Source organism: Somniosus microcephalus, chromosome 6, assembly GCF_052327205.1.
Source record: "Somniosus microcephalus isolate GS21.2 chromosome 6, FLI_Smic_1.0, whole genome shotgun sequence".
In the NCBI taxonomy this organism is placed as follows: Eukaryota; Metazoa; Chordata; class Chondrichthyes; order Squaliformes; family Somniosidae; genus Somniosus; species Somniosus microcephalus.
In genome coordinates this window covers 44,890,115-44,915,350 of record NC_140992.1, presented here as the reverse complement: position 1 = coordinate 44,915,350, position 25,236 = coordinate 44,890,115, and the positions used below count along the sequence as shown (strand labels likewise).

Sequence of the window (25,236 nt, the reverse complement as noted above, 5' to 3'; positions counted from 1 at the left end):
CAAATATGGCAGGCAGATCCAAGACACTTTTCCAAAGGGAAAGAAGAAAACAAAAAGGTAATCCATCTTGCTCTTTTGGATGTCATTCAATGGCAGGCTCGATCATGGCACCGAAAGTGGCGTGGGAACAGGTTGCCGTCTCAGTCGAGGAAAAAAACCCTGCACATTTTGTTATAAACAATAAAGGTTGTCAAACTTTTTCAAGTCACACCCGACCAAAAAATTCTTAGCAGCTCACGCCCCACTACCAACTCTGATACCAGCAAGTCTGATAAATAATGTTTGAGAAAATGCAAATATCAAAAAGATCTTTTACTACTGACCAACTCTGGATAAATTAGCAACTGTCATGGAACACTTGCACTTGTAAGCATGGCAGGAACAGGAGTACGCCATTCGGCCCTTCCAGCCTGTTCTGTCATTCAATCACATCATAGCTCATTTGTACCTCAACTTCATTTACCTGCCTTTGATCCATATTCCTTGATACTCTTACCCAACAAAAATCTATCGATCTGAGTCTTGAAAATTTCAACTGACAGTAACCACAGCCTTTTGCGGGAGAGTTCCAGATTTCCACTACTGTGTGTGGAAAAGTGCTTTCTGATTTCACTCCTAAATGGCCTAGTACTCATTTTAAGATTGTGCCCTCTTGTTCTGTATTCCACCATCAGAGGAAATAGTTTCTCTATCTAATCCCTTTTATCATTTTAAACACCTCAATTAGATCACCCTCAACCATCTAAACTTAAGGGAATACAAGCCAAGTTTTATGCAACTTGTCCTAATAATTTAATCCTTTAAGCCCCGGTGTCATCTGGTGAATCTGCACTGTAACCACTTCCAAAGCCAATATATCCTTCCTGCGGTGTGATGCCCAAAACTGAACACAGTACTCCAGATGGGGTCTGGCCAAGGCTCTGTACAACTGAACTATTACTTCCTCACTTGAATTCCAACCCCTTCGAGATAAAAGCCAACATTTTATTAGCCTGATTACTTTTGGCTTGGTGTACACGGACACCCAAATCCTTTTGCTCCACCATAGTTCCTAGTCTGTCACCATTAAGAAAATATTTCAATTTGTCTTTCTTGGATTCCAAGTGAATGACCTCACACTTTCCCCACATCAAACTCTATCTGCCACTGTTTTGTCCACTCACAATGTGTTTATATCCCTTTGTAACTTCCTGCTCCTATCTACACAACTTATTGTGCCTCCTAATTTAGTGTCATCTGCAAACTTGGATAGACAACTTCATCCAAGTTATTGATATACAGGAGCAGCTGCAAGTCACAGCATCCTATACAACATTCTAATAATGCTCCAGTAGTACCCACTTTGCACACTTGTGTCTTCAGTGCCAAGAAAAAGCTCTCAAAATCTTGTCAGTACTGCATTGCACAAATACATTTTGCCCACTGATAACTTAATTGGAACAAATAAAGTTGATTTTCCTTGCAATCCTAAATAGCTTATAGCAAGATGTTCCTCTCACCTTCCAATTTCTAAAAACAAAAAAGGCTATTTTGTTTTACTCACCAGTCAAATAAGACCTATTTTACATTAGGTTAAATATTGCAATTTAGTTACGCAAACTTAATCTAGTTGGGTTATACATAGCAGTAATGTTATGAGATTCCTTGACTGATAGATAATCTTGATTGGTGACTCCTCCAATCATAATGGAGAAGGTGGGAATACTGCCAATGCAAGTGGAAGTGGTGTGATTTACTGTCTGTTATAAAGATGAAATTTCCTGGATGATAAATGCAACAGATTGTTTACCTTGCCTCCTCCCCACTCCCTGCCTTGGTCAGGTCCAATATAGCTTGTCCCACAGTTTGGGAACCAGTGGTATACAGCATCTTCTAAATAATTTGATATAGCAGAGCCTTTAAAATCAGAATATGATTGAAAATGTATCTTTTCCTAGCAAACAAAATATGTCATATTAACTGATCTGCTTTTGGAAGAGAAAGTTGGCACCTACTCTCATATCCATTTAGAATTTACCAAAGTATTATACATACATACATTCTTCAGTTCCTCAGAAATGTGATAAAGGTATCTAGTGGCAGTAAGAGCTACTGCCCCAGCTGTTGTTTTAAAACAAACCCAGTTGCTCTGAGGATGCTGACTCAAAGTTCCATCTTTCCATCTCCACTGACATTGTTTCAACCATATTGTTTGTTTAACTATTAACACGGCGCAAGATAAAGATCCTATTTATATAGTGATTTAATTGATTTTTGTAAAACACAACATAGTCAGGATTGTTAATGAATGTGGAACAAGATCTGAAATGTTGATCTTTTGGAATTAATTTGAACCATTTGCCACTGCTGTGAGTAGAACCATTTAGTGTACAAGTATTTTTTTTTAATCTTTAGTGGCATATGATTTTATCAGTTTATCTAAATTGGACACCACTGCATATTTAAAGTGCAACTTTTAAGTTTTTAAAAATATACAAACTGTTGCGTTACCTACAGTTGGTATCATCTTCCTTGTTCTTTGAAGAAAACTCAAAATCCATATGCAATTAAGATGAAGCTCATTGAAAAAAGTAATTTTAATTTTAATGTGTGCCTTTGAACAACTATTTTGGTCAGTTGGTCTTCCACTCATTGTTGTTAAGGGTGAAGATCAAAGCAAGATCCTGTGCAATAAGAAATGGAAGAATACCTGACCTGACCTAACCAACTACCAAAAGTGATCTTTTCACTGTAGGTGACAATGAACTTCAATTGTATATGGATGCTGACTGAAAGGGGAAAAATGTATTTTCTGAAAAATTAATTTTACATCAACAAGCTTATTGTAGTTACATCACAATCATTAATTCTTCATTGAAAAGATGGAAAGATCCCAACATTAAAAAAAACAATAAAACACTTCTAACAAACATCATAGCATTTAATACATAAAATAATGCTACGCTGGAGCAATTGACAGGAGTAATTTCAGTTTGGGATTCAAAAGACATTAAACGCCAGCTGAATTTTGATCTTGCCATTTTGGTCACCTGAATCTCAAAATGAGATTATTGTTTGACAATCAATCACTCTATTAGCTTCATTGTTTGGCAGAGAAAAGTATCAAATAAAATAATCTATATTACACTAAATAAACAATTCAAGTACAAGTGTAATAATCTAAAATGGAAATGGCTTCATTCAACAGAGTTTAGCAGCTTTTAGGATTCAAAATAAACATTAACATTTGAACCAAAATGCTCTTTAGGTAGCTGAAAGTATAACTAGTTCAACTGAACAATGTTGAAATTTGCCAACAAACATATAATTGTAAAATTGCACACAGCTCTAAAGAATGAATACATCTTGTGAACAACTTGATTGGTCCATCTTGCATTCTTTTTTAGATTTCCTGTGCTACTCCTGCAGTTTATTTCAAGGTTATTCTTGAACACAGATGCATGCATGCATGTTACAACCAAAACAAAAATATTGCTGTAGCTTACTTAAATTAGGTTACTTACCCAAAGGAATATCAATTAAAGACCATTTAGCAGTGTAAGGAACAGAAATGTTGTATACATGCATATGATCTTGTAGTAAACAGTGAATAGAAGGATAGCAGCAGACTTCAGGACTTGCAGACACGTGAAATGAACAGATACATGGCAGATTAAATTTAACAGAGGTGTGAAGTGATATATTTTGGGAGGAAGAGAACAGGCAATATAAACTAAATGGTACAATTATAAATGGGGTACAGGAACTAGAGACCTGGGTGAAATCTTTGAAGATGGCAGGAAAAATTGTTTGAACTGGTGGGTGGGTCAGCAACCAGAGGACACAGATTTAAGATAATTGGCAAAGGAACCAGTTGGGAGATTTGAAGCAACAAGTTACTGCAATCTGGAATGTAATGCCTGAAAGGGTGGTGGAAGCAGTCAATAGTAACTTTCAAAAAGAAATTGGATATGTACTTGGAAAGGAAAAGTTTGCAGGCTATGCGGAAAGAGCAGGTGAGTGGAACTATTTGGATAGCTCTTTCACAGAGCAGGCATAGGCACGATGGGCTGAATGGCTTCCTTCTGTGCTGTAAGATCCTATGATTGTATCTTATTGTACACCGTATATTGAAGAGTAGTAACATGCATAATTCAGCAATTAGACACCATAATTTTCTTCTCTTCCCTCATGAAGGAGTTGATTCCTGTGAGGGATTCCATAAGCGGCAGTGCAAACTTGGACAGTGAAGGACTATGAAGGCCATCACAACTAAACTTGTATCAGGTGCTCATCTGACATCCACACACGCACACTTTCGGCAGCAGTTGTTGTATCATAAGCAAGGTGGCTATTTACTTTTCCCTTTCCTAACTTTATGGCGTCGAGGTCAATTGTAATACTCCAGCCGTTGCCCAGGCTGGGATCAACTAACTAAGCACAGCCCTGAGATTGAACCTGGGACTTTCCTGGTCTGTACTGTTCAGAGACAGAGACTTCAGATCTGTGCCATCTGGGAACTTTGACTTCTCATAATATCTGTAACTTCATCTGAAAATATAAATTAATGCAAAAACCCTAGCAACTAGATGAGACTCTTTAGCAAGGCACGGTGAGATCAAGTACATGACGTGCTTACTTGGAAGCTAAAGTATGTTTAACTGTCAATATTGTATTGTTACGTTACTCAAATTTTTCTCCCCATGAACATTAAAAAAATTGCTAATTAAAAGGTGTTCCTTCTTCAATACAGGGTAACCAAAAGTTAAATGCTTGTGTTAGATTTTCAAAGCAGGTTTACCACGCACAAGCAGCAGGCCCGTGAAGCCGTGGCTGTTGGAATTTAATTAATTAGATAGTGGAACAGTGACACACATTCAAATACATCAAAACTCCAAACACCCTAGCATGCTAGTTGTGGCCATTACCTGGCTGGCTGTCTCTGCTCAGAGAGCTTTCAATTTGACCACGTAAACGACGTCTGCGGCTACGATTACGCCGCTGTGGTTTCCTTTCATTATCATCTGCAAATGTAAAGTGTGATGGAGGCTTTCTCTTTAATGTTTTATTTACAACAGCAGTCCTATGCATGGAGTTAATTCAAGTAAAATTGTAGTTGGCCAAGTACAATCTTTCAAATGGTGTATAAATTTGATATATACATACCTAAACCATTCTCATTAACTGAAGCACTGTCAGATTCTGTCATTCCATCAATCATGGTAGCATCATCATCTGTCCTACGCCTACGTGATCTCCTGCGGCGGTTTGAGCTGCTGTGAGATTCACTACCATCAGTGTCTGCTGTTTGGTCCGTTTCTGTGTTATCTGTGTTATCTAGCAAACTGTAAGGATTGCTATCTGGATCCTTGAACACTAAGGGGAAAACAGATATTCTGATGAAAACAACATATTCTGATGTTTTTCAAGTTCTTCTTTCAAAGATCTGAATTGTAGATAATATTTTTATTCCTTTACAGTGTCTGAGCTGATAAGCATAGCAACAGGTGATTTGTAATTTAATAGTACACAAGGTTCTGCAAGTTATAGGGGCTAGTAAGTTATTAAATGATAAAGTAAAAGTAGACTTGGATCCTTGTCAATTAAATTGTGACAGACTGTTGAATCTTAGCTCACTATATTTGTTATTCATAAAATCAGTTGGGCATACAGTGAAACCTGTAGAAACTGAAAACCCCAAAAACAAGCACCTGCAAAAAAAAGAGACACTTACTGACGGTCCCAAATAACTTGCATTTTAATAGATACAAACTGCCCCGTGAAATCACAGGCACTCACAAATTACAAACTACGGACAGCCTTCAATGCATCAAGTCCGTTTACAACATAAAACACTAGACATGCAGACACGCGAGGCATAGAAACATAGAAGATAGGAGGAGTAGCCCATTCGGCCCCTCGAGCCTGCTCCGACATTCAATGAGATCATGGCTGATCATCCAAATTCAGTACCCGGTCCCTGCTTTCTCCCCATACCCCTTGATCCCTTTAGCCTTAAGAAATATATCCAACTCCTTCTTGAATATATTTAATGAATTGGCCTCTACTGCCTTCTGTGGTAGAGAATTCCACAGGTTCACCACTCTCTGGGTGAAGAAATTCCTCCTCATTTCTGTCCTAAATGGCCTACCCCTTATCCTTAGACTGTGACCCCTGGTTCTGGACTCCCCGACCATCAGGAACATCCTTCCTGCATCTAGTCTGTCCAGTCCTGTCAGAATTTTATAAGTTTCAATGAGATCCCCTCTCATTCTTCTAAACTCCAGAGAGTACAAGCCCAATCGACCCAATCTCTCCTCATACGTCATTCCTGCCATCCCAGGTATCAGCCTGGTGAATCTTCGCTGAACTCCTTCCACGGCAAGAACATCCTTCCTCAGATAAGGCGACCAAAACCGCACACAATACTCAAGATGTGGTCTCACCAAGGCCCTGTACAACTAGAGCAAGACATCCTTGTTCCTGTACTCAAACCCTCTCGCTACGAAGGCCAACATACCATTTGCCTTCTTAACCGCCTGCTGCACCTGCATGCTTACCTTCAGCGACTGGTGCACAAGGACACCCAGATCTCGTTGCACTTCCCCTTCTCCCAATCTATTGCCATTCAGATAATAATCTGCCTTCCTGTTTTTGCCACCAAAGTGGATAACACCTCACATTTATCCACGTTATATTGCATCTGCCAGCAGTGGGTGAAAAAAAAGTGTGTGTGTAATGGAGATCTCTTTACCTAGCATCCATAGTGGCAGTGATACCCCTCCATCCCTGGGATAGAGCCGTGCAAGCATTCAATCCCAGAGATAAATTCTCTCTGGGATTCAATGCTTGCATGGCTCTATCCCAGGGATGGAGGGGTATCACAGCCGCTATGGATGCTAGGTAAACAGATCTCCATTACCCAAAGCCGGGAACCCTGAAATCGAGGGGGGCGGGGAGGAAAGAGGCAGAAATCATGGCGTCACATGATCATACCTCCAGGAGTGCCTGCAACCAGAGTTGGAAACCCTACTTCACCAGTATGTCAGGTAATGATGAGCTGTTAACAGCCCCATATCCACCCCACAACACTTCAACTCTTCAAACATTAGCAGCTGCAGTTCAGAGGGAGGGGGGTCCCAGACAGAGGTCTGCAGGATACTGGCCTGGAATTTGCGTATATAAATGACGGCGAAACTGCCAGCGTTCGCCGTCATTACTGTGTAGAACTGACAGCAACTTCCGGCGTCCACACTTGCGCAGTTAAAACACGGAAATCCGGAAGTTGCTGTTAGTGATACCCTGCTCCTCCACAGAGTGCGCTGTTGCAGTCTTCACAAATGCAATCAACACAGAATCAGTGATTTGATGTGAACTTCAACTTTTTACACACTATTCTCACTGTAAAAACCATTGAAAGGTTAAGCCTTGTTTCAAGTGTAACTGAGTTTTTAACGGTATACTAAGTCATAATTACTGAACAACCTCTCTGGCCCTGAAAAACTAATTTTTCCTAAGTGTAGAGTGTCATTTCCTCCATTCCATAATAAAAATTGCATAGATTTTTAAAATCATAAAAATTAATTTTTATGTATTTTCTAAAGTTTATGATAGTTCAGCTTCTACCTTAATTCCATGTATATGTGCCAATCTTTATTTCACTTTCTGTAAAATGATTAAAAAGTGAATGATAAGCAATGCTTTTTACTTCCTGGTTTGCTGTCTGTGAGAAGTCTTCAATCCGATTGGCTGCTCAGCCTGCTTGATGATTTCACTGTTCCTGGACGCCACAGATCCTCTATAGATAGCACCATATTAAATGTCACGTCGGAACTGGGGAAATCGACACCACAGTGCCCGCTAAATCTTTGTGGGCAGCTTTCTTCAAGGTCAGCAGCATATGCTGTTGACCACAAAATCCATTAATTTCTCTCCCCGCTCCCTCCAATTTGGCTGGGATCTGCCAGGCATTTCGGCCCTACAGCAGCCAACTTGCCCTGTGCAGGCTGCCAACTTAGCAGATCCCATGATCAGGACAGCTCTCCCTCGATGGAAAATGACACTGGGATGGCAAATGACACTGGGATGGCAATGAAGTAGGAAACCCAACAAACACACAAATGAACTGAAATCACATCCTGCTGGCAGGGCTCCAGAATTAGGCACGATCCCAGGTGAGAGCAAAGAAAGGAACGCTGCAGCAGATACAGCCAATCCTGGAATATTTGGCTTTTCTGGTTTACCGTACATACAATTACCATTTTGAAAATAAGGATGCCTGCAAAGAAAGAAGTTCCTTATGTGTTCCTAATTTACAGGTTTCACTGTACCTATGTAAAATACACAGTATTTCACACAACTCCTGTTCAAAAAAAAAACAAGTTCATGCTTAACCTTTTAATAATCTTGATTTAAAAAATGCCATTTATAGATGGACTTTCAACAGGCATTTGATAAAGTACCACATAATAGACTTGTTAGCAAAATTGAAGCCCATGGGATTAAATTAGCAGTGGCAAGGTGGATACGAAATTGGCTAAGAGGCAAAGAGTAGTGGTTATTTTTCCAGACTGGATAAAGTATACCCCCAGGGGTCGGTATTAGGATCACTGCTTTTTTTGATGTACATTAATGACCTGGACTTGGGTATATAGGGCACAATTTCAAAGTTTGCAGATGACACAAAACTCAGAAAAAGTAGTAAACGGTGAAGAGGATAGTAACAGACACAGCAGAAAGTGTACAGGAACACCCATCTATACTACACATCTTAAGTCACAAGGTACAAGTCCTTTATGCCACAACAACTTAAGATGTTGATCCTTTGCCAAGCAGACAAATTCTGTCTAAAATATCTATGTCTAGACACTCTGTCTAAAATGCCCATGAATTGTGCCCGTGCAATGATCCTTCTGATTTATTACTGATGCAAGGTGTGACATCGTAATCCCACAACAGTAGCAGCATGCGCCAACTGTAGTTTAACTGTAGGCGGTGCACCCCCTGGATTTTCTAAACTTTGGTAAGTTATCTCAAGTCACTTTACTGCCATTTAGGAATTGAAAAGAACTATTACACCAGCACTTTTCCTTCATTGGAAAACTTACCAGCACCTCCAGGCTGCTGAGCTGCATTCCACATGTGCTTCTAAATATACACGTGCAAACCACTGCCTTTTCCCCATTCAACATTGACCTGATTGTGCTGTATAACCACAGCCGATCATTTGTGTCACTGTCAAAAATGCAGTAATGGTTGCAGTATAACTGCAATACAAAGCACTATTTTCAGACTGTACTGGATTAAAAACATGTTTACAAAACTTACCTGAGCTAATTGATGAGTTTCCACCTCGTGGTCCCCCACGACCTCTGTTGGATTGTCCTCCACCCCGCCCTCTCCCTGCTCCAGGCCGCCTTCGACTATCACGATGTGCTCTTGTATCACGATCATCTTCAGCAGCCAATGACCAATCACTTAATTCATCCCTTCGTTCAGATTCAGTTTCCGAAGCATTTGACAATTCTGAATTTGTACCTGTGCAATTAATAAATATAATAAACTGCAGTTGTGAACAAGCTCAAATAAATTTGAGTCCATATAACAATTATTCTGTTGCCCAATAACACTTCAAAACATGATCCGGGACAGAATATTGGAATGTTACATTAAACAGCTTGTCAAGGAACCCATGTGAACAGGGGCATTATTGGATTTGGTATTAAGCAAAGACCAGGCAGTGACAGAGGATCTGCCAGAGAAAACCTTGGCATTGACAAAAATATGTTGGGCTTGTTAGATTTATGATGGAGACAATGAGTTCAACAGAAACATTCAATTTTAGAAAGGCAGATTGAGGGGTGAAGGGTTAGCTAAAAATGTTGAACTGAATATCACCATTAGAGAGAAACAGCATGGAAGAACAGTGAATCATGTATAGAAATTGTATGAACAGACTCTGCGATTACTTCCTTAGCTTTCCTCAGGATGTAAACTAGTTTTACACTATATATAAACAACCCTTTTCCTACTCCATAATCATCTGTTTGTATATTAGTCAGGTGAAGTAACTTAGGTAAAATCAACATGGAAGAAAAAGAGAAATTAAAATTACCGTAACCAGAGGTATAATTTGGACCTCGACGACCACGGCCACGATAGGACCTGCTACCATGAAGTGAGGAAGCAGTACTCTCATCAGTGATATAGCCCTTATCTTTCTCTGGCCGACTTGTCACTGGCCTATACCCCATACCAATCTGCCGTAGCTGTTCATCAATTTGCAACCGGTCCATTCTCAGCTGCTCGACTTCCTAACACAAGTAAATACAAGGCAAATTAGAAAGATCACTGTCCTTCACCAACTGAGAAAACCATCATGCCATTTTTGATTGGTACTAATCATGATAATAAACCACTTATGAAGGCTGTAGTTGCTATGGGGGACCAGAGGAAGGAGAAGGAAGGTGGGAGGAGGGCAAAGTGTCTAATGGGGAGAGTGCCATTTCTTGTTCTGCCCAGAATAGGAGGAATAGTTTCCATAGAAAACAATGTTTGTTCTCACATCATGAACAACGCCACAGTAGGTCTACTGGGTAGCTAATTTACTTGAACCAGAATAAAACATCTAACCTGGTGAAAACTTAAATATTTAACAATAAATTATAATTTCAGTCCACTTTTTAAATATTGTGAATTAATAATGACACAAAGTTCAGGGAATCAACATAATTTGCAAACCTACAAGAAACACTGCATGCTGTAGGAAGCACAAGGAGCAACCCCCAAAATGCATTTTGTTTTACAGAATATTTCTGGAGGAAATGTTCCTTTGCAGCATAAAAAAACTTGGGTATTAAACAACAACTTGATTATGCACGTTATTGGGGGGAAACGTTGCCATATTTATTTATAAACTGGTAGTGGAAAAAAATCCAAAAAGCATATGGAGATTTTACAGTAAGCCCTAGTGTAAACACATAACAGAACTACACTTTATCCTAGATTGATGGCCCGTTTGTTGACATCGATAATGCTCAAACGCTATTCTACATGTGTCCGTGCAGTACAACAGTTACAATTTCAATGATCAGAACTATCTCAAACTCAGGTTTCAAAGACCAGTATGTGTCAAATGCAATTTGAGGAACAGCAGCCCCTCTCCCAAGAAAGCAATTAAAAAAGACACAAACAAGGAAGCATCTCAAGATCCCATGGTAGCATTATAACTAATACAAAAGGCACCTTTTCTTTCTATTTCAGAGGAATTCATTAAGATTTATCTGGTGCAGTTAAAATTATGATCTTACTTGCAAGTAATAAAAATAGACAAGGTAATCCGAACAACATATTCACTAATACAGATAATAGAAGAGGCAACCAATGGCACATCTTTAGAGAGGTCTTTAAATGAGGTTATGTTCAAGATTTGAACTTTAGGTATGTAAACTCTCACAAGCCATTTGTAGATAGCTAGGTTCATCTTGACATTCCTAGTGGCATAGCTTCGGTCTGTGTTTAATAGCTAAAATATCTGCTTGGGATGGAGAAGCAATCATTAAAAGACAAGTCTGAAGCGTAAAGGAATGCATAACCTTGTTTGCCTGCTATGTTGATCCCATGTATGTACTTGTTTTTTGTCAAGTAGTTCCATGATGAATACAAATCTGCAAATAAGGTGGGGGGGTGGTGGTGGAGGGAGGGAGGGCAGGACAGCCTTGTGGTGTTACAGTTTGGGAATGTTATGCTAGATCACTATTTGGATTCAGCATCACTGCCCACTCCCATAAGCAGACCTCAAGTCCCCTATAAACCGGGGTGTGTAATGAGGCTCAGAAATGAAACCGAGTCCTTGCCACTCTCGCAGCTTGCTAGAATACAGATGCTGCCACATGACCTTGTTTTGGTACGTGGATTAGAAATAAACAAAGACACAGGCTGTAAACACAGACAAACAAATTTATTTCACATTAAACAGGTAAATGAACAGTACTTACTACAAATAGTGTGTTTACAACTTTTACTATTCTCCTTGAAATGCCAAAAACAAAGACACTTCTGCACTAATTCTCAATCTAAAGTTGATCCTTGACACATGCTCACTCACTTCTTAAATGGCAAAATGCTACCATGGAGCCAGTGATCTAACTCAGTCTCGCTACTGACTTTAGGCCGGCTCCTAAACTGAGCCCAAGCAGATACCTATAAGCTTTTAATCAGATGCTCCGGGCCACACGTGTCCATCAAAAGGACTAGAAGAATCATCGGGCCTATCCTCCTCTCCGATCCAACGCACCACAGACACAACTCGTTGATCTTATCCACTTATTAGTGGTGGTCTTGCACTTCATTGGTTTCTTTTTTGCTGTCTTTTTCAAGTAAAGCACCCTACGACGTGGTGCCTCCAGTGCATGCTTGTTGGGTTTGTCTCCCTTGATCAAAGCTTTGCAGTAGGGCTGGGTCAGGTAAGACACACTATTTGGTGCTGGTTTGGGGAAGTCATTTGACTAAACTTTTTAACTGCAAAACTGTGCATTAAACAAGTGTGTATAGAACTTCAATTTCTGACTTGGAACCAATAAGATATGGGGAAAATACTTTAACTTACAAGCACTTCCAACTCAACACTGAAAGCATACAATCTACTTACCTTGTAAGCCTCTGAGTTAAGTCTGTAATTACTGTATCCCACAGCTCCAAACCTGCTATTCTAAACTCTGTCTAAACTGTTTCTCTCTCCACAGATGCTGCCTGACCTGCTGAGTATTTCCAGCATTTTCCGTTTTTATTTCAGAGTTCCAGCATCCGCAGTATTTTGCTTTTGTACTGCTGTTCTATACTTAGCCCAAATGCAAGCATCATTACCAAGAGCTTTGAATAGGGTGTTGTACGGATACTGCAGCACACCCATCGCAAACTCCACTACTTAGGATTTTTAGCTCGAACTTTTTTAAGAAAAATCCTCAAAAGCAGATTGAGAAAGTGAGTCAAGCAGCATAGCAGCAGTATTTCCTTTATAGCAAGAGGCCATTCACTTCCCATATGCTGTTGCAATTAAGCTGGGACACCATTTTAGCCAGCAAGACTGCAGAAGCTACAACCAAGGCAATCTTGTTACAGCTCCAACAGCAAAGTAATGGCGATCTCTGCAGCTGATATAACCTATTGATAGCACAACATAGCACTATTACAGGAAACTTTGTGCTATCCGGCACCGACGGGAAAGAGCTGTTGCCGTTCCCTCAAAACTGCCGGACACTCCAGCACTAATGTTGAAAGATACGGAAGCTTCTGAGCTCCGTATCGGTCAACAAACCCTGTAGCAACAGCTTCTAAACAGTCCAAGCGTCTCTGTAGCTTAGCAACAGCTTCAGCAGACCTTGACTGTTGAGGAAAAAAGCAACGAGAAAAAAAAACCTAACGAAAACGGCACCTGATTTTTGCCGGTGGCTCGAGCATTCCGGACAGTTAACCTCCGGATAACACAAAGTTTCCTGTATCTAGTTTTCAACAATCTAAGTGGAGTACCATTTCAAACAGATGTTTATTCCAGTAACTTTTCTCAAATTTACTTAACTGTATTTGCAATGACGAAGTGTTTCACGCTAACTCCACTCTAGCTGTTAATACAGGGAAGATAAACATACGCACCTTCAGGTAAGAAATATGGTACTCCAAAAGAACCTGCACATTTCCAATGCTTTCCTTTGTTCCAACAAAAGTGAAAGGGACCATTCCCTACAGAAATTTTTAGAAAAAAAATTAAAACCACCATTAGTGCTACCTTTCAAACAACAATAAAACAAAGGTTTTACACCTAAATAAAGTATACCTACATTTTCAAATCAAAGTTACTCCTGTTGTAGTTAATCTAGGTTTGTTGTGACCCTCACCTTGTCCGTGAGATCCATCTCCTGCTCCCTTGACCGCATTCCCATGAACCTGACTACCCAATTTCCCTTCCTGCCCCACACTAGCTGACATTGTAAACGGTTCCCTCTTCTCAGGTACTGTACCCATCCCTTTCAGAACCACCATGTCATCCCCCTCCTTAAAAAAAAATAACTCAAGATCCTTGTAAACTACTGCCCCATTTGCTCTCCAAAGTCCTTGAATGTATTGTCGCCTCCCAAATCCATTCCCTTCTCTCCTGCAACTCTATATTTTAATCTCTCTAATCAGGGTTCTGTCCCTGCTACAGCACTGAAAGAACCCTAATGAAAGTCACAAATGACATGCTCTATGAATATGGTGCAATATCCCTCCTCACCATCTCGAACTCTGCAGTCCTTGACACGGTCAACCCTCCTCCAATGCCTCTCCTGAACTGTATTGCTCAGTAGGACTGCACTCACTTGGTTCCACTCTTACCTATCAAATCGTAGCCAGAGCATCCCCAGCAATGGTTTCCCTTCCTGCCTCCTTTCTCGTCTACCTCTTGCTCCTTGGTGACTATTATTCAAACACTTGGTCAGCTATCCCATACACGTTGATGATACCCAGCTCTACCTCTCCCAACCCCTCCATTGCCCGAGTTGTCAGACTGCTTGTCCAACATCCAGTCCTGCATGAGCCACAATTTCCTCCACTTAAACATTGGGAAGACGGATCCCATTGTTTTCGGTGCCTGCCACAAACTCCGTACCCTCACCACCAATTCCATACCCCTCACCGTCACTGCCACAAGCTGAACCAGACTGTTCATAAAGTTGGCGTCCAATTTGACCAAGAACTGAGCTTCCAAGTCCATCACAAGGACTGCCTACTAACATCTCCACCTCGAACCATCTGCTCCTGAAACCCTCATCGATGCCATTGCCATCTCCAGACTCGATTATTCCAATGCTCGCCTGACTGACCTCCCACCCTTCACCCTTTATAAACCAACATATCCAAAACACTGCTGCGGGTTTCCTATCTTTAAGTCCCACTCACCCATCACGCTCGTGTTTGCCGACTTGCATTGGATGCTGGTCCTGCAACACTTCAAATTTAAAAGTTTCATCCTGGTGCTTAAATCTCACCATGGCCTTGCCCCTTCCTAGCTCTGTAACCTCCTCCAGCTCTACAACCCTGAGAACTCGCATTCCTCCGACTCTAGCATCTTATGCCTCCCCCACTCTCTGCCCCACCATCAGAAGCCGTGCCTTCAGTCATCGAGGGCTAAAGCTCGCCAACCCTAAACCTCTCCAACTCCCTCTCTTCCTTTACGGCCCTCCTTAAAAAAACACTTTTTAAGTCACCCCTCTGGCACTCCCTAAAAACCTTTTAGTCACCTCGCCTAATATCTCCTTCACTGGCTCGGCACCCATTTTTGTCTGATCGCCCATCTATGAAGCGCCTTGGGACATTTTTCTACGTTAAAGGCACTATATAAATGCAAGTTGCTGTTGTTACATAAAGTGGTCATTCCTTCAAGCTTGTCTTCATCCAGACCACAAAATGAGCTTAAAATGCTGATAAGATATTAATTTGAAATGTGAAGAAAGTTCACTAATGACCACGAAGATAGATAAATAAAACTTGCATTTATGTAGCACTGTTCAGGTCTTCAGGACATCCCAAAGCACTTCACAACCAATTAATAACTTTTGAAGTGTGGTCACAGTTGTATAGGTAAATGCAGCAGTCACATTGCACACAGTAGGCTCTCACAAACAGCAATGAGATAAATAATCAGTTCATCTGTTTTGGTGATCATTGTTGAAGGATAACTGACGGTCAGGGCATAGAAGTCCCCTGCTCTTCTGTGAATAATGCCATGGGATCTTTTACACCCACCTGAACAGGCACACATGGTCCCAGTTGAACATCTCAACTGAAAGTCGGCACCTTCAGACATTACAGTGCTCATTCTGTACTGCAATTAAGTGTCAGCCTGGATGATTTACTTAAGTCTTAGAATGGGGCTGACAGAGCCAAACTGATACTGTGGTACTGGGTTGGTTTACTGCAAAGCCATGTTTACCAGTTATTGAAGCGCCTTAATCACAATAATCCACCAGTTCCTTCATTCAATTGTTTTACTGTTATACAGAAAAACAGGTACTGAAGCGAGCAGGGCTGTTGGAACACAGCCCATAAGCGAAGCAATCATTCAGTTCCTTTTACTTAGAATACCGTGGGAACATTTTTCAAGTAGCCACCAAAACAAATGCGAAGTCAGCCGCTCTGCCCACCTGTTTGTGCGGTGTGAGGTCCAAGACATTTTGAGGCCTGGGCCTCATTAACATGCGGCTGGTGAGTTGCAGACACCCCAGTGAAACTTGCCAGTTCCGAGAGGGTGAGAAATCAGCCAGCTTTCATGCACACCTGGCCTGCAGGTTGAGCCTGGGGGACTCAAACTGGCCGGCAGCAGGCCGGAGTTTTTTGGGGGACCCAGGAGGAGCACTTCTGCTCCTCCTAGGGCCACCAAAAAAGAAATCAGAAATATTCTGGGCAATTTTCTGAGCAGAATCCAGCAGTCCCTTACTCGACTACTGTTTAGGCTGCACCAGGTGGGCCTCGAGAATGAATGGGGCCCCGATTTTCAACTGTTAGCTGCCCATTCTTCAAGCGAGAAATAAGCGGCCAGCAGTTGAAATTTATGCCCCATCTCAGACGGTTTGACAAGGAAACTATTTCTTTAAATGTGCTATAAATCCATAGCATTTCTGTAATCAATACTGCAAAAATTAAACAAGTTTTTAAATTGGAGGATATTTCAGAAACTGAAAAACAGGGCCCAATTATCCACCTTAAAAGGAACTCAATTTTTAAAGGGAAACACTTTGGTTAAAATATGGTGCTGTTTAAATTTAAGTGGTTAGATTGTGTTCACAGATGCAAAGATAAACAGATAATGCACTAACAAATTTCCCTTCATCCCACTTGCTTTGATCAAAAGTAAATTGAATTTTATACCCATTTTCAGATTAAATTTACTTTTGAGAGCATCATGGAATTACACTAGGAGAACAAAGCTTTGAGATTTTATTGTTCCATCCTCACCATTTACTTCACAAGAGGGAGAAATCAATTCAATTAAAAGAAAAAGGTGGTTGGATTTCCAGTCAGAATCAAAGTACAATGAGAATGAGGCTTCTAATAGCATTACAACAGAGTGCTGTATGAAAACATGTATGAACACACTTCAATGGATTACCTCTTCTCTGGGTTGCCTGCTGTCATTATCACCTTCAATTCGCACTCTAACTACTCCTGATTTATCCACTATCTCCTGAATAACCTTACCATTTTTGCCAATAACTTTTCCTGCAATAAAAATGAGAAAGCATGAGCAATTTCATTTTCAATGAAATACTTGAAATATAAACCATTAACTGTTAACACACGCAAAAGCCAAATTAAAGAAACAATTGGGGGGGGGGGGGGGGGGGGTTCTCAGTGGTCTTCACGCTTCAATGTGGCATCATAAGGAGCATTGTCCATAGCCCACTGTTCTGATTCATGAAAGGAAGAGTTCTACCTAAACTGTTTGCTCCCAAGTGTCCACTAACCTTCATCAACCTATACACAGGAAACTCTTGTTTAAACGGCACCTAAATATCCGGAATTCTCTATTAACCGGCAAAATTCATACTCCGAAAACAACACCTCAATAACCGGAAATGTTGCCGAGTCAGAGTCTCCTGCGGTGGCCGAGTTGGTCAGTGGGGGTAGTTCTCCAAACTGCCACTACTCGGCTTCTTGGCGTTGTCGGAAGTCCGAACACCTCAATAACAGGAGTCTGACTCTCCCGCGCTGTATACAGTCGTTTACTGTATAAGTTTTGTTTTACTGTTAAGTAATTAAAGAGTTATGGATTACCCTCAACTGGCAGTACTGTACTTAATCAAGCATCTTCCACCATCCATTTAACACAACATTCTGTAGGTGAGTACCCAATTACTGTTTACTGCACATTGCTTGATTTTTTTATTTTTGTTTGTTAAAAATAGCCTCGGTAGATAACCCTCTCCGTTATCCGGAATTTTTAATCAACCAGCACTATCCCGGTCCCGTTGGTGCCGGATACCAAAGAGTTTCCTGTATTCTGTTTCTGGAACTTTGGGGGTGGCCAAATGGACCAAATTGACCTTTTCCAGTCATGCATATTCTTAGAGTAATAGGGGCAAATCAAACATATAGTTATCTTCCATGATCATTTCTAGGGATTAAGGGAATAGTCAGAAAAACAATTTTCTCAAATTAAAACCGGTTGAAACATTGTGTTGTGAACCAAGTAAGAGAGGTATCCTAAACTAGTGCTGTACATTGATTGCAATTCAGCATTAAACTTCAAAATTGCAATATAATGATGAGGAAGGCCATTCCACCCACTTTAACTCATCCATCCCGAAAGGTCTTACTGTCCCCCATCATGGCATCCAGCGGTTAACATCTCTACTACCCCAGCAGAAGTCAATCTCACATGTTGATCACTGTGTGCCTGAGTAACTTCCAGACATCAGTTCTAAATTTTCCTTTTACTAATTCAAACCCATGTCTCATAGCCTACTGTCACAATTTAATTTGAAATAGTGCTTGGATCTACTTATTCTATATCTTTACTATCTTATATATGCGTCTAAGATCACTAACCAAGTCATCTTTCTAGGCTGAAAAGCCCAAGTTTCTACAGTCATTTTTCATATCTTAGTTGTCTGACACCAAGGATTAGTCTCATGGCTTTTCCCTGAACAACTTCCAAGATTTTTGTCTTGGTGACCAGAATTGAACACAGTACTTGACGAGAGCTCTATGCAGAGCATGGCACACTCAGGCATGCACTCTACGGTTCAGGTTAAAATAATTTAGCATTCCATTTGCTTTCTTAATTGGTGCTCTGCAGTGATTTTACATGTTGAATGCAGAGTTAACTAAAACCCCTAGACATCTTAGCTATTTTGACACCATTCATACCGTACTGATGTCCATTTTTAATTGCTATGTGCACTACTTACCTACTAAATCCCTGGGAACTTGAACTGAATCCTCTACAAACTCAAGATAACTTCTAGCTTTCTCGACTGCCTCTTCAGTCTGAAAAAGACAGATTAAGCTGTTCATATGTTGCACTGACCATTAAATACTGTATGCAAGATGACCAATTGTGTTTGTCTGCATCTTCATCGATATTTTTTCCTCCAGTTTTTATATAGATATTGTCCCCTAGAAATCTCAAAGAAACTTCAAGTTTCAGCTCTTGTTCGCAATCAAGGGTGCGAACACAAAATACTGATGGACTACTTTTAGTGCTTGTAAGGCCTCATTCTAGAATATTCTTTTAATTGGATAAAGAATTTAATATAAAAATATTTGCTATTTTATGTGTGCCATTTGTCAAGCATGCATTGACGTCACGCATGCAAGGCATTTTGGCACATCATAAATTTAGGACAAAAACAGGGCAGCATTAATAATCACACACAATATAAAGTTCCTATTGTGGTTATTAATTTATGCAGAACTAAGTCAGTGTCTGTTGATAGAAAGATAATGGGAGAAGTCTGGGAAATACATTTTTCCAATATTTCACAGGTCCACTACCCCCAGTGCTGCTCCAATTATACAGATAAAATGGTGGACTGCATTTGTCCTGGATCTGCTCTATTGATTTTAATGGAAGCTCGCACTTTAAGCTGGCCAACAATCAATCCTGAGTCAGCAAACTCCTGCAGAAAATCCCTCCACCAGTCAACTATATGATTGTACTGGTCCAGCAGTGATTTTCTCCTGGATCAGGCAGCTCTAGAGAACTTTGTGAACACTTTGAAGAGGAATAATGCTCACCATTCCTAGATTTACCACCCTTTTAAGCTTCATTAGTTTTATGTTTGAGATGCAATTCCAGACCATAGCCTGTAAATTAAAACAAAGGTAGACACCAGCTCACCTGGCAATATTGTTTATTAACCAGACAGTTTAAAAAATCTAGGCCATGTTTAAACCAGACAGGAAAAGTCTTTTTTTTTTTTAAATAAAAAGACTGGCTCAGTTTTCTTCCAGCAATCTCCAAGGCTCCAAGTCCTCAACTTACTTTCATTAGTTTTCTGAGTATCTCAAAGATGACAGTTTTGCCCGTTTGAAATTGTGGCTTTTGGTGCATGACTTCTTGCCCAATTCTGCTGCAGTCAGACTCAGTGACTTTACGGCTTTATTTCTCAATATAATAGCCCCTAATTATCTTTTATTGAGAACTACTGATATTGCAAAATGAGAAGCACAGTGCAGCACATCATGACTCATCATAGCACCTTATTCATTTCAATTCCACCATTTTAAGAAGCCTGATTTAATGATAAAAGCCAGAAGATATGAACACTGCATATAGTTAGAACTTCTACGTGGATATATTTTTAATTACCACAGAAATCCATATGGGCACAAGTCCCTGCAATGACAGTCAGCACTTTAGATGTACTTTTCAGTAGTAATAGAATGGGTTTCCAATTTAGCACTCAGTTTGGGGCTAAACTTTGTTTAGAATATCTACTGAATTCTAGTGGTGGGTATTAGTTTTTCTCAGTACCATTTGATTTTATCCAATAAGGGTTTAAGCTGACACAAGATGTAGACTATTGGTTCATCTCTCAACCCACATTATGTGCATCAAATTTTAATACATTTGTTATTGTGATGCAGATGACACTGGCAAAGCTTAGGCCTTCATGAAACACTGCAGTTCTTGTGCTGATGGTGTTAGGTAGGGAATTACACGATTTTAAACCCAGCTATGATGAAGGAACAGCAGTATGCATACAAGTCAGAATGGTGTATGACTCGGAGGGGAAGTTGGTGATGGTGTTCCCACGATCTTGATGTTCTTGTGCGTTAGCTATCACAGGGCTGGGAGGTGCTGTCGAAGTAAGCTTGGCGAGTTGCTGCAGTGCACACAGTAGAAAATACATACTGCAGCCAGTGTGCTGGTTGTGGAAGGGGTGCATACAGAGTTCAGTGGCAAGGGTACTGATCAAGCGTTCTGCTCTGTGCTAAAGAGTGTTGAACTGGAGTGTTGCTGCAGGATTTAAGAATACTGGTTCTGTAACAGTGGAAGTTATGTCCAAAAACAGACTGTGTGGAAATTTCTAGCAAAAAAACTGGAGACAAAGTCTTTCCAAAAAACACAGAAGTCCCTTTTAAAATCTGTTTTTACTTCTGTGAAGCACCTTCGGATGTTTTTCTATGTTAAAGGCACTATACAAATGGAAGTTTTAATTTTCTTTTAAGGTATTTTTATAAGCAGCGAACTCAAGCTATGGTAGAAATCTTCACCAAGGATTTAAAGTGCTTCGGGTACATTCTGGGCTCCAGCATCTAGAAGATAACAACTGTTAGCTGCTACCACCCACTGGAACAAAGTTGCTTGACTTGTGACACCCAAGAGCATAAAAGTCATATTCCCACAGCTTTCCAAAGGGGAAGTTGACATAACTGGAAAACTATACCAGTTGCATTGCCACATTCACGGAGAACACTTCTTCCTTGATAGACCTCTTTTTCCAAATAAAGGAACTTGGACTCAGTATCAAGCAGACCTAGGTTCAAAGGTAATTGGCCAAGCAACGTGAATGACTTGAAATGTCACTGAAACCAGAAACTGTCTCAAGACGTGGCAAAGACAGTTAACTAAACAGTTCAAGAGGAATTGTATAGAATTGTAGCTGTGCAGGTAGTCTGCCTTAAAAAGGTTTTCTCAGTCATCTTACAAGGTTTATAGTACACAAAGCATAGCAAACTCTTGCAAAGTACTACAAATGGCCTGGGGGAGAAGGGAATGAAAGAGTTTCCACTCCTGGCTATTAGGCAACTCCACTGACATTAACTGTTTAAGCTCATGTGTGAAAAATGTCCTACTTGGATGAAGTGCTCAACCATACCAAAGAACAAAGTTATTGCTTCAGGAGATAAAGCTATTGGAAAAATGTTTAATGCTGATTTGAGAACTTCCCACAAAATTCTTACTTTGCCATCAAACCAGAAAGACAGTTTATATCTAGTGTCTTGTGTAGATGGAGAAAGAGTAATGAAAAGATGAGGCACTTGAAGTGGAGATCATTTTCAGTGTATATGGAACAATACAGTTACAGACAAAAGTACTCTTTACCCAAACCAAATCAGAAAGTAATTAATTCAAGATGCCATAAAACTGCAACACATATTTATATCAATGTTGCTACGACGATAGCAAAATACTGCGGATGCTGGAAATCCAAAATAACAACAGGAAAACGCTGGAAAAACTCAGCAGGCCAGGCAGCATCCGTGGAGAGAGAAACGGAGTTAACGTTTCAGGTCGAAGACCCTTCGCCAGAACTGGCCAGTTCTGACGAAGGGTCTTCGACCCGAAACGTTAACTCAGTTTCTCTCTCCACGGATGCTGCCCTGGCCTGCTGAGTTTTTCCAGCATTTTCTGTTATTTTATATCAATGTTCCTGGACACTTTCATTTAAAATTCTTTGGAGAAATAATGGTAAATATTTTTTCATGCTCATCACTTTGTTTGCTGTCAAAGTGTTAAAGAAATCTAAAGATTTAATAAAATGTGCCTGCGAGCTTACCTCTCCATAAATCCTGAATGTGCCAGTTTCTTCATCAAGTTCAATTGCTGTGACACCAGAAACCTTTCTTGCTTGCTGGATATTGGAACCATGGGTTCCGATTGCTAGACCCATAAGATCGTCTCTGACAGTGAATTCCTCTTGGAATGCAGCTGCTAGCTGCTTGGTACTCTGGTAGTTAAAAATCACAAGAGCTGTAATTATTTCAGCTGATTGCAGACCAAGCATTTTTGTCGGCCATGGTATAAACAGTGAACAGAAAATGGTTTAAATGAGGATTTTGCTTTTTAAAAAGATTTTTTTTTTTTTTTTTAAAAAGCACTAATTTTGCATGTAAAGCATGGTTTGTGGCTTTCATTTAAAAAGGTAAGCTTGAATACTAATGATTCTATTGGTAGCAATTACATTTGCTGATAAAAGCAATTAAAATTTCCAACAATGAAACACCATTTACACGATGCAAAAAGATATAAAAATCTTGAATCTCTAATTTAACATAGTAGCATTGTACACATTGTATCAATGCCATGGAAGGGGTGGATGAGAGTTCAATGGCCCAGATTTTGCGGTGGGGAATGACGGCAAACTGAAACTGACCGCAACGTCAGGATTTAGCGCATATGCATCTAAAAGCGGAAATCCTCAAGTTGCGATCAGTCATTCACTATACAGTAATTGTGTACTCAAACATCTCCCGCACCCCCCCCGGCAATCAGTCAAACAGACAGAAATTTGGGCTTTTCCGTGCTAATAGCCATTAAACACCATTAAATTTTAAGCCTTGTTGGAATAGGTGTAACTGGGGTTTTAACAGCGTATTGACTGCTAAGCAAATGTTATGGCCCTGAAAAACTAATTTTTATATTTGTGGAGTGTCAAATTTCTCCATTATGATAAAAATTACAATTTTTTAAAACTTTCGTGATATTTCAGCTTTTACCTTACCCCCATGATAAAGTCCCAATCTTTATTATGCTCTCTAACATTTTTAAAAAGTGGGGATAAAAGCAGCTTTTCATTTCCTGGTTTGCTGTCTGAGAATTCTTCGTTGTGATCAGCTGCTTAGACAGCTTGTTGATGTCATTGCAGCCCTTCGCTGGGGATTGCCATTACATTGCACTACAATCAATTGTACGCTGAGTAAGACAAATTTCTCGCCACAGAGATCGAGTGTGTGGTGGGTAAGTGGAGCAGGAACACCTCACCAATCAACTGTGAAGCACCCGCGGGCTACCAATATAACCTGGCACTGGTGATGGTCTCAAAATACCACCAATCCTCTTAATGGCAGGATTAATAGCCCAATAGAACAAAAAATCATTCTAAACTTCTTGAATTTCCAAGGTGTACAGGTCTTAGCAGTCAATTCTATGCACTCAAACTGAAGTGTTCCAAGGAAAGAAATTCAAATACTTGCAAATTTGCAAAATAAAGGTAGTCAACTTAAATGAAGGAAACTCTTTGGTATCCGGCACGTTGCCGGTTGATCAGAAATCCCGGATGACGGAGAGGGTTATCTACTGAGGCTATTTTTAACGAAGAAAAATAAAAAAGTCAAGAAATGTGCAGTATACAGTAATTGGGTACTCACCTATAGAATGTGGTGTTAAATGGATGGTGGAAGATGCTTGATTAAGTACAGTACTGCCAGTTGAGGGTAATGCAATGCAATGACTACCAGCAGCGTGGGAGACACACAGTACCCCTGTAAAATGGCGGATCAGAAGAGACTACCGGCAGCGCGGGAGAGTCAGACTCCTGTTACAGGGGTATTGAGGTGTTCCGACTCCCGACAGCACCAAGAAGCTGAGTAGTGGCAGTTTGAAGAACTACCCCCACTGACTAACTCGGCCACCGCAGGAGACTCGGACTTGGCAACATTGCCGGTTATTGAGGTGTTGTTTTCGGAGTGAGAATTTTGCCGGTTAATAGAGAATTCCGAATATTTAGGTGCCGTTTAAACGAGAGTTTCCTGTAGTACAAATGTCAGTACAGGTTTTTAATATGAACTAGCATAACTGACTATTCAGTTTTTCTCTGCAATCAAATCCTCACTAACAGTAGAACTAGGGGGAAAACATTGATACAACACACTAATCCCTTTGTACAACTTTTACATCTGCATTATGCCTTACTGCCAAGCCTATAATCGTTTATTCACAGCTGATTCAGCAATCTGTCCATTTTTGGGGGAAATGCAAATGAATCAACATATGGAATAAACTGCTGCAGTGTATACTGTAAGTTTGCAATTGAGTTACTCGATAAATTGCACTTTGCTTTAGGCTGTATGTATAGCCCTCTTCCTCTTTGCCACTAGTTTCTTACTTTCAAAGTCAAAACACCATGTAACTTAAGCAGGATTCCCCTTTCCCAGAACTTCTTGGCGTAACAATTGAAGAACTGATCAGCAGAATAAGAAAATATAATTTGCATCATCATGGTTTTTTTATTTGCTCTCCATTAGTTTTCCTCAATGAATTCTACTCCTTTTTGACCAGAATTATTTCTCCTCTTACTTGCAATTCTTGAAGAAAAAAACTCAACTCTTACTATTTACCAATTAATTTAACTGGTGATCCTCTTCAGATTTGAATTCATTTATAGCTGCATTCTTTGACCCTCAATAAAATCTTTCAATTTAGAATTTTTCTTTTTAATCCCAATATAGGTAGCTTATGCAGATTTTGAAAAGTAGAGGTCCAAGGACAGGTAC

General features: G+C 40.2%; 1 protein-coding gene across 3 annotated transcripts in view; it reads right to left on the bottom strand.

Moving 5' to 3' along the window:
• Positions 1–25,236, bottom strand: part of fxr1 (FMR1 autosomal homolog 1) — a 74,463-nt gene that overhangs the window by 8,501 nt on the left and 40,726 nt on the right. For 2 of the 3 annotated variants that reach the window (XM_085990128.1, XM_085990129.1), the window contains exons 8-15: positions 22,521–22,691; positions 18,924–19,002; positions 17,123–17,232; positions 13,630–13,716; positions 10,094–10,292; positions 9,307–9,516; positions 5,146–5,355; positions 4,908–5,003 (exon numbers count right to left, since the gene is read on the bottom strand). In XM_085990128.1, coding sequence (XP_085846254.1) covers positions 4,908–5,003; positions 5,146–5,355; positions 9,307–9,516; positions 10,094–10,292; positions 13,630–13,716; positions 17,123–17,232; positions 18,924–19,002; positions 22,521–22,691 — 1,162 coding nt within the window. The remainder of the gene's footprint in view (positions 1–4,907; positions 5,004–5,145; positions 5,356–9,306; positions 9,517–10,093; positions 10,293–13,629; positions 13,717–17,122; positions 17,233–18,923; positions 19,003–22,520; positions 22,692–25,236) is intronic. The other variant, XM_085990130.1, reaches the window with a different exon arrangement.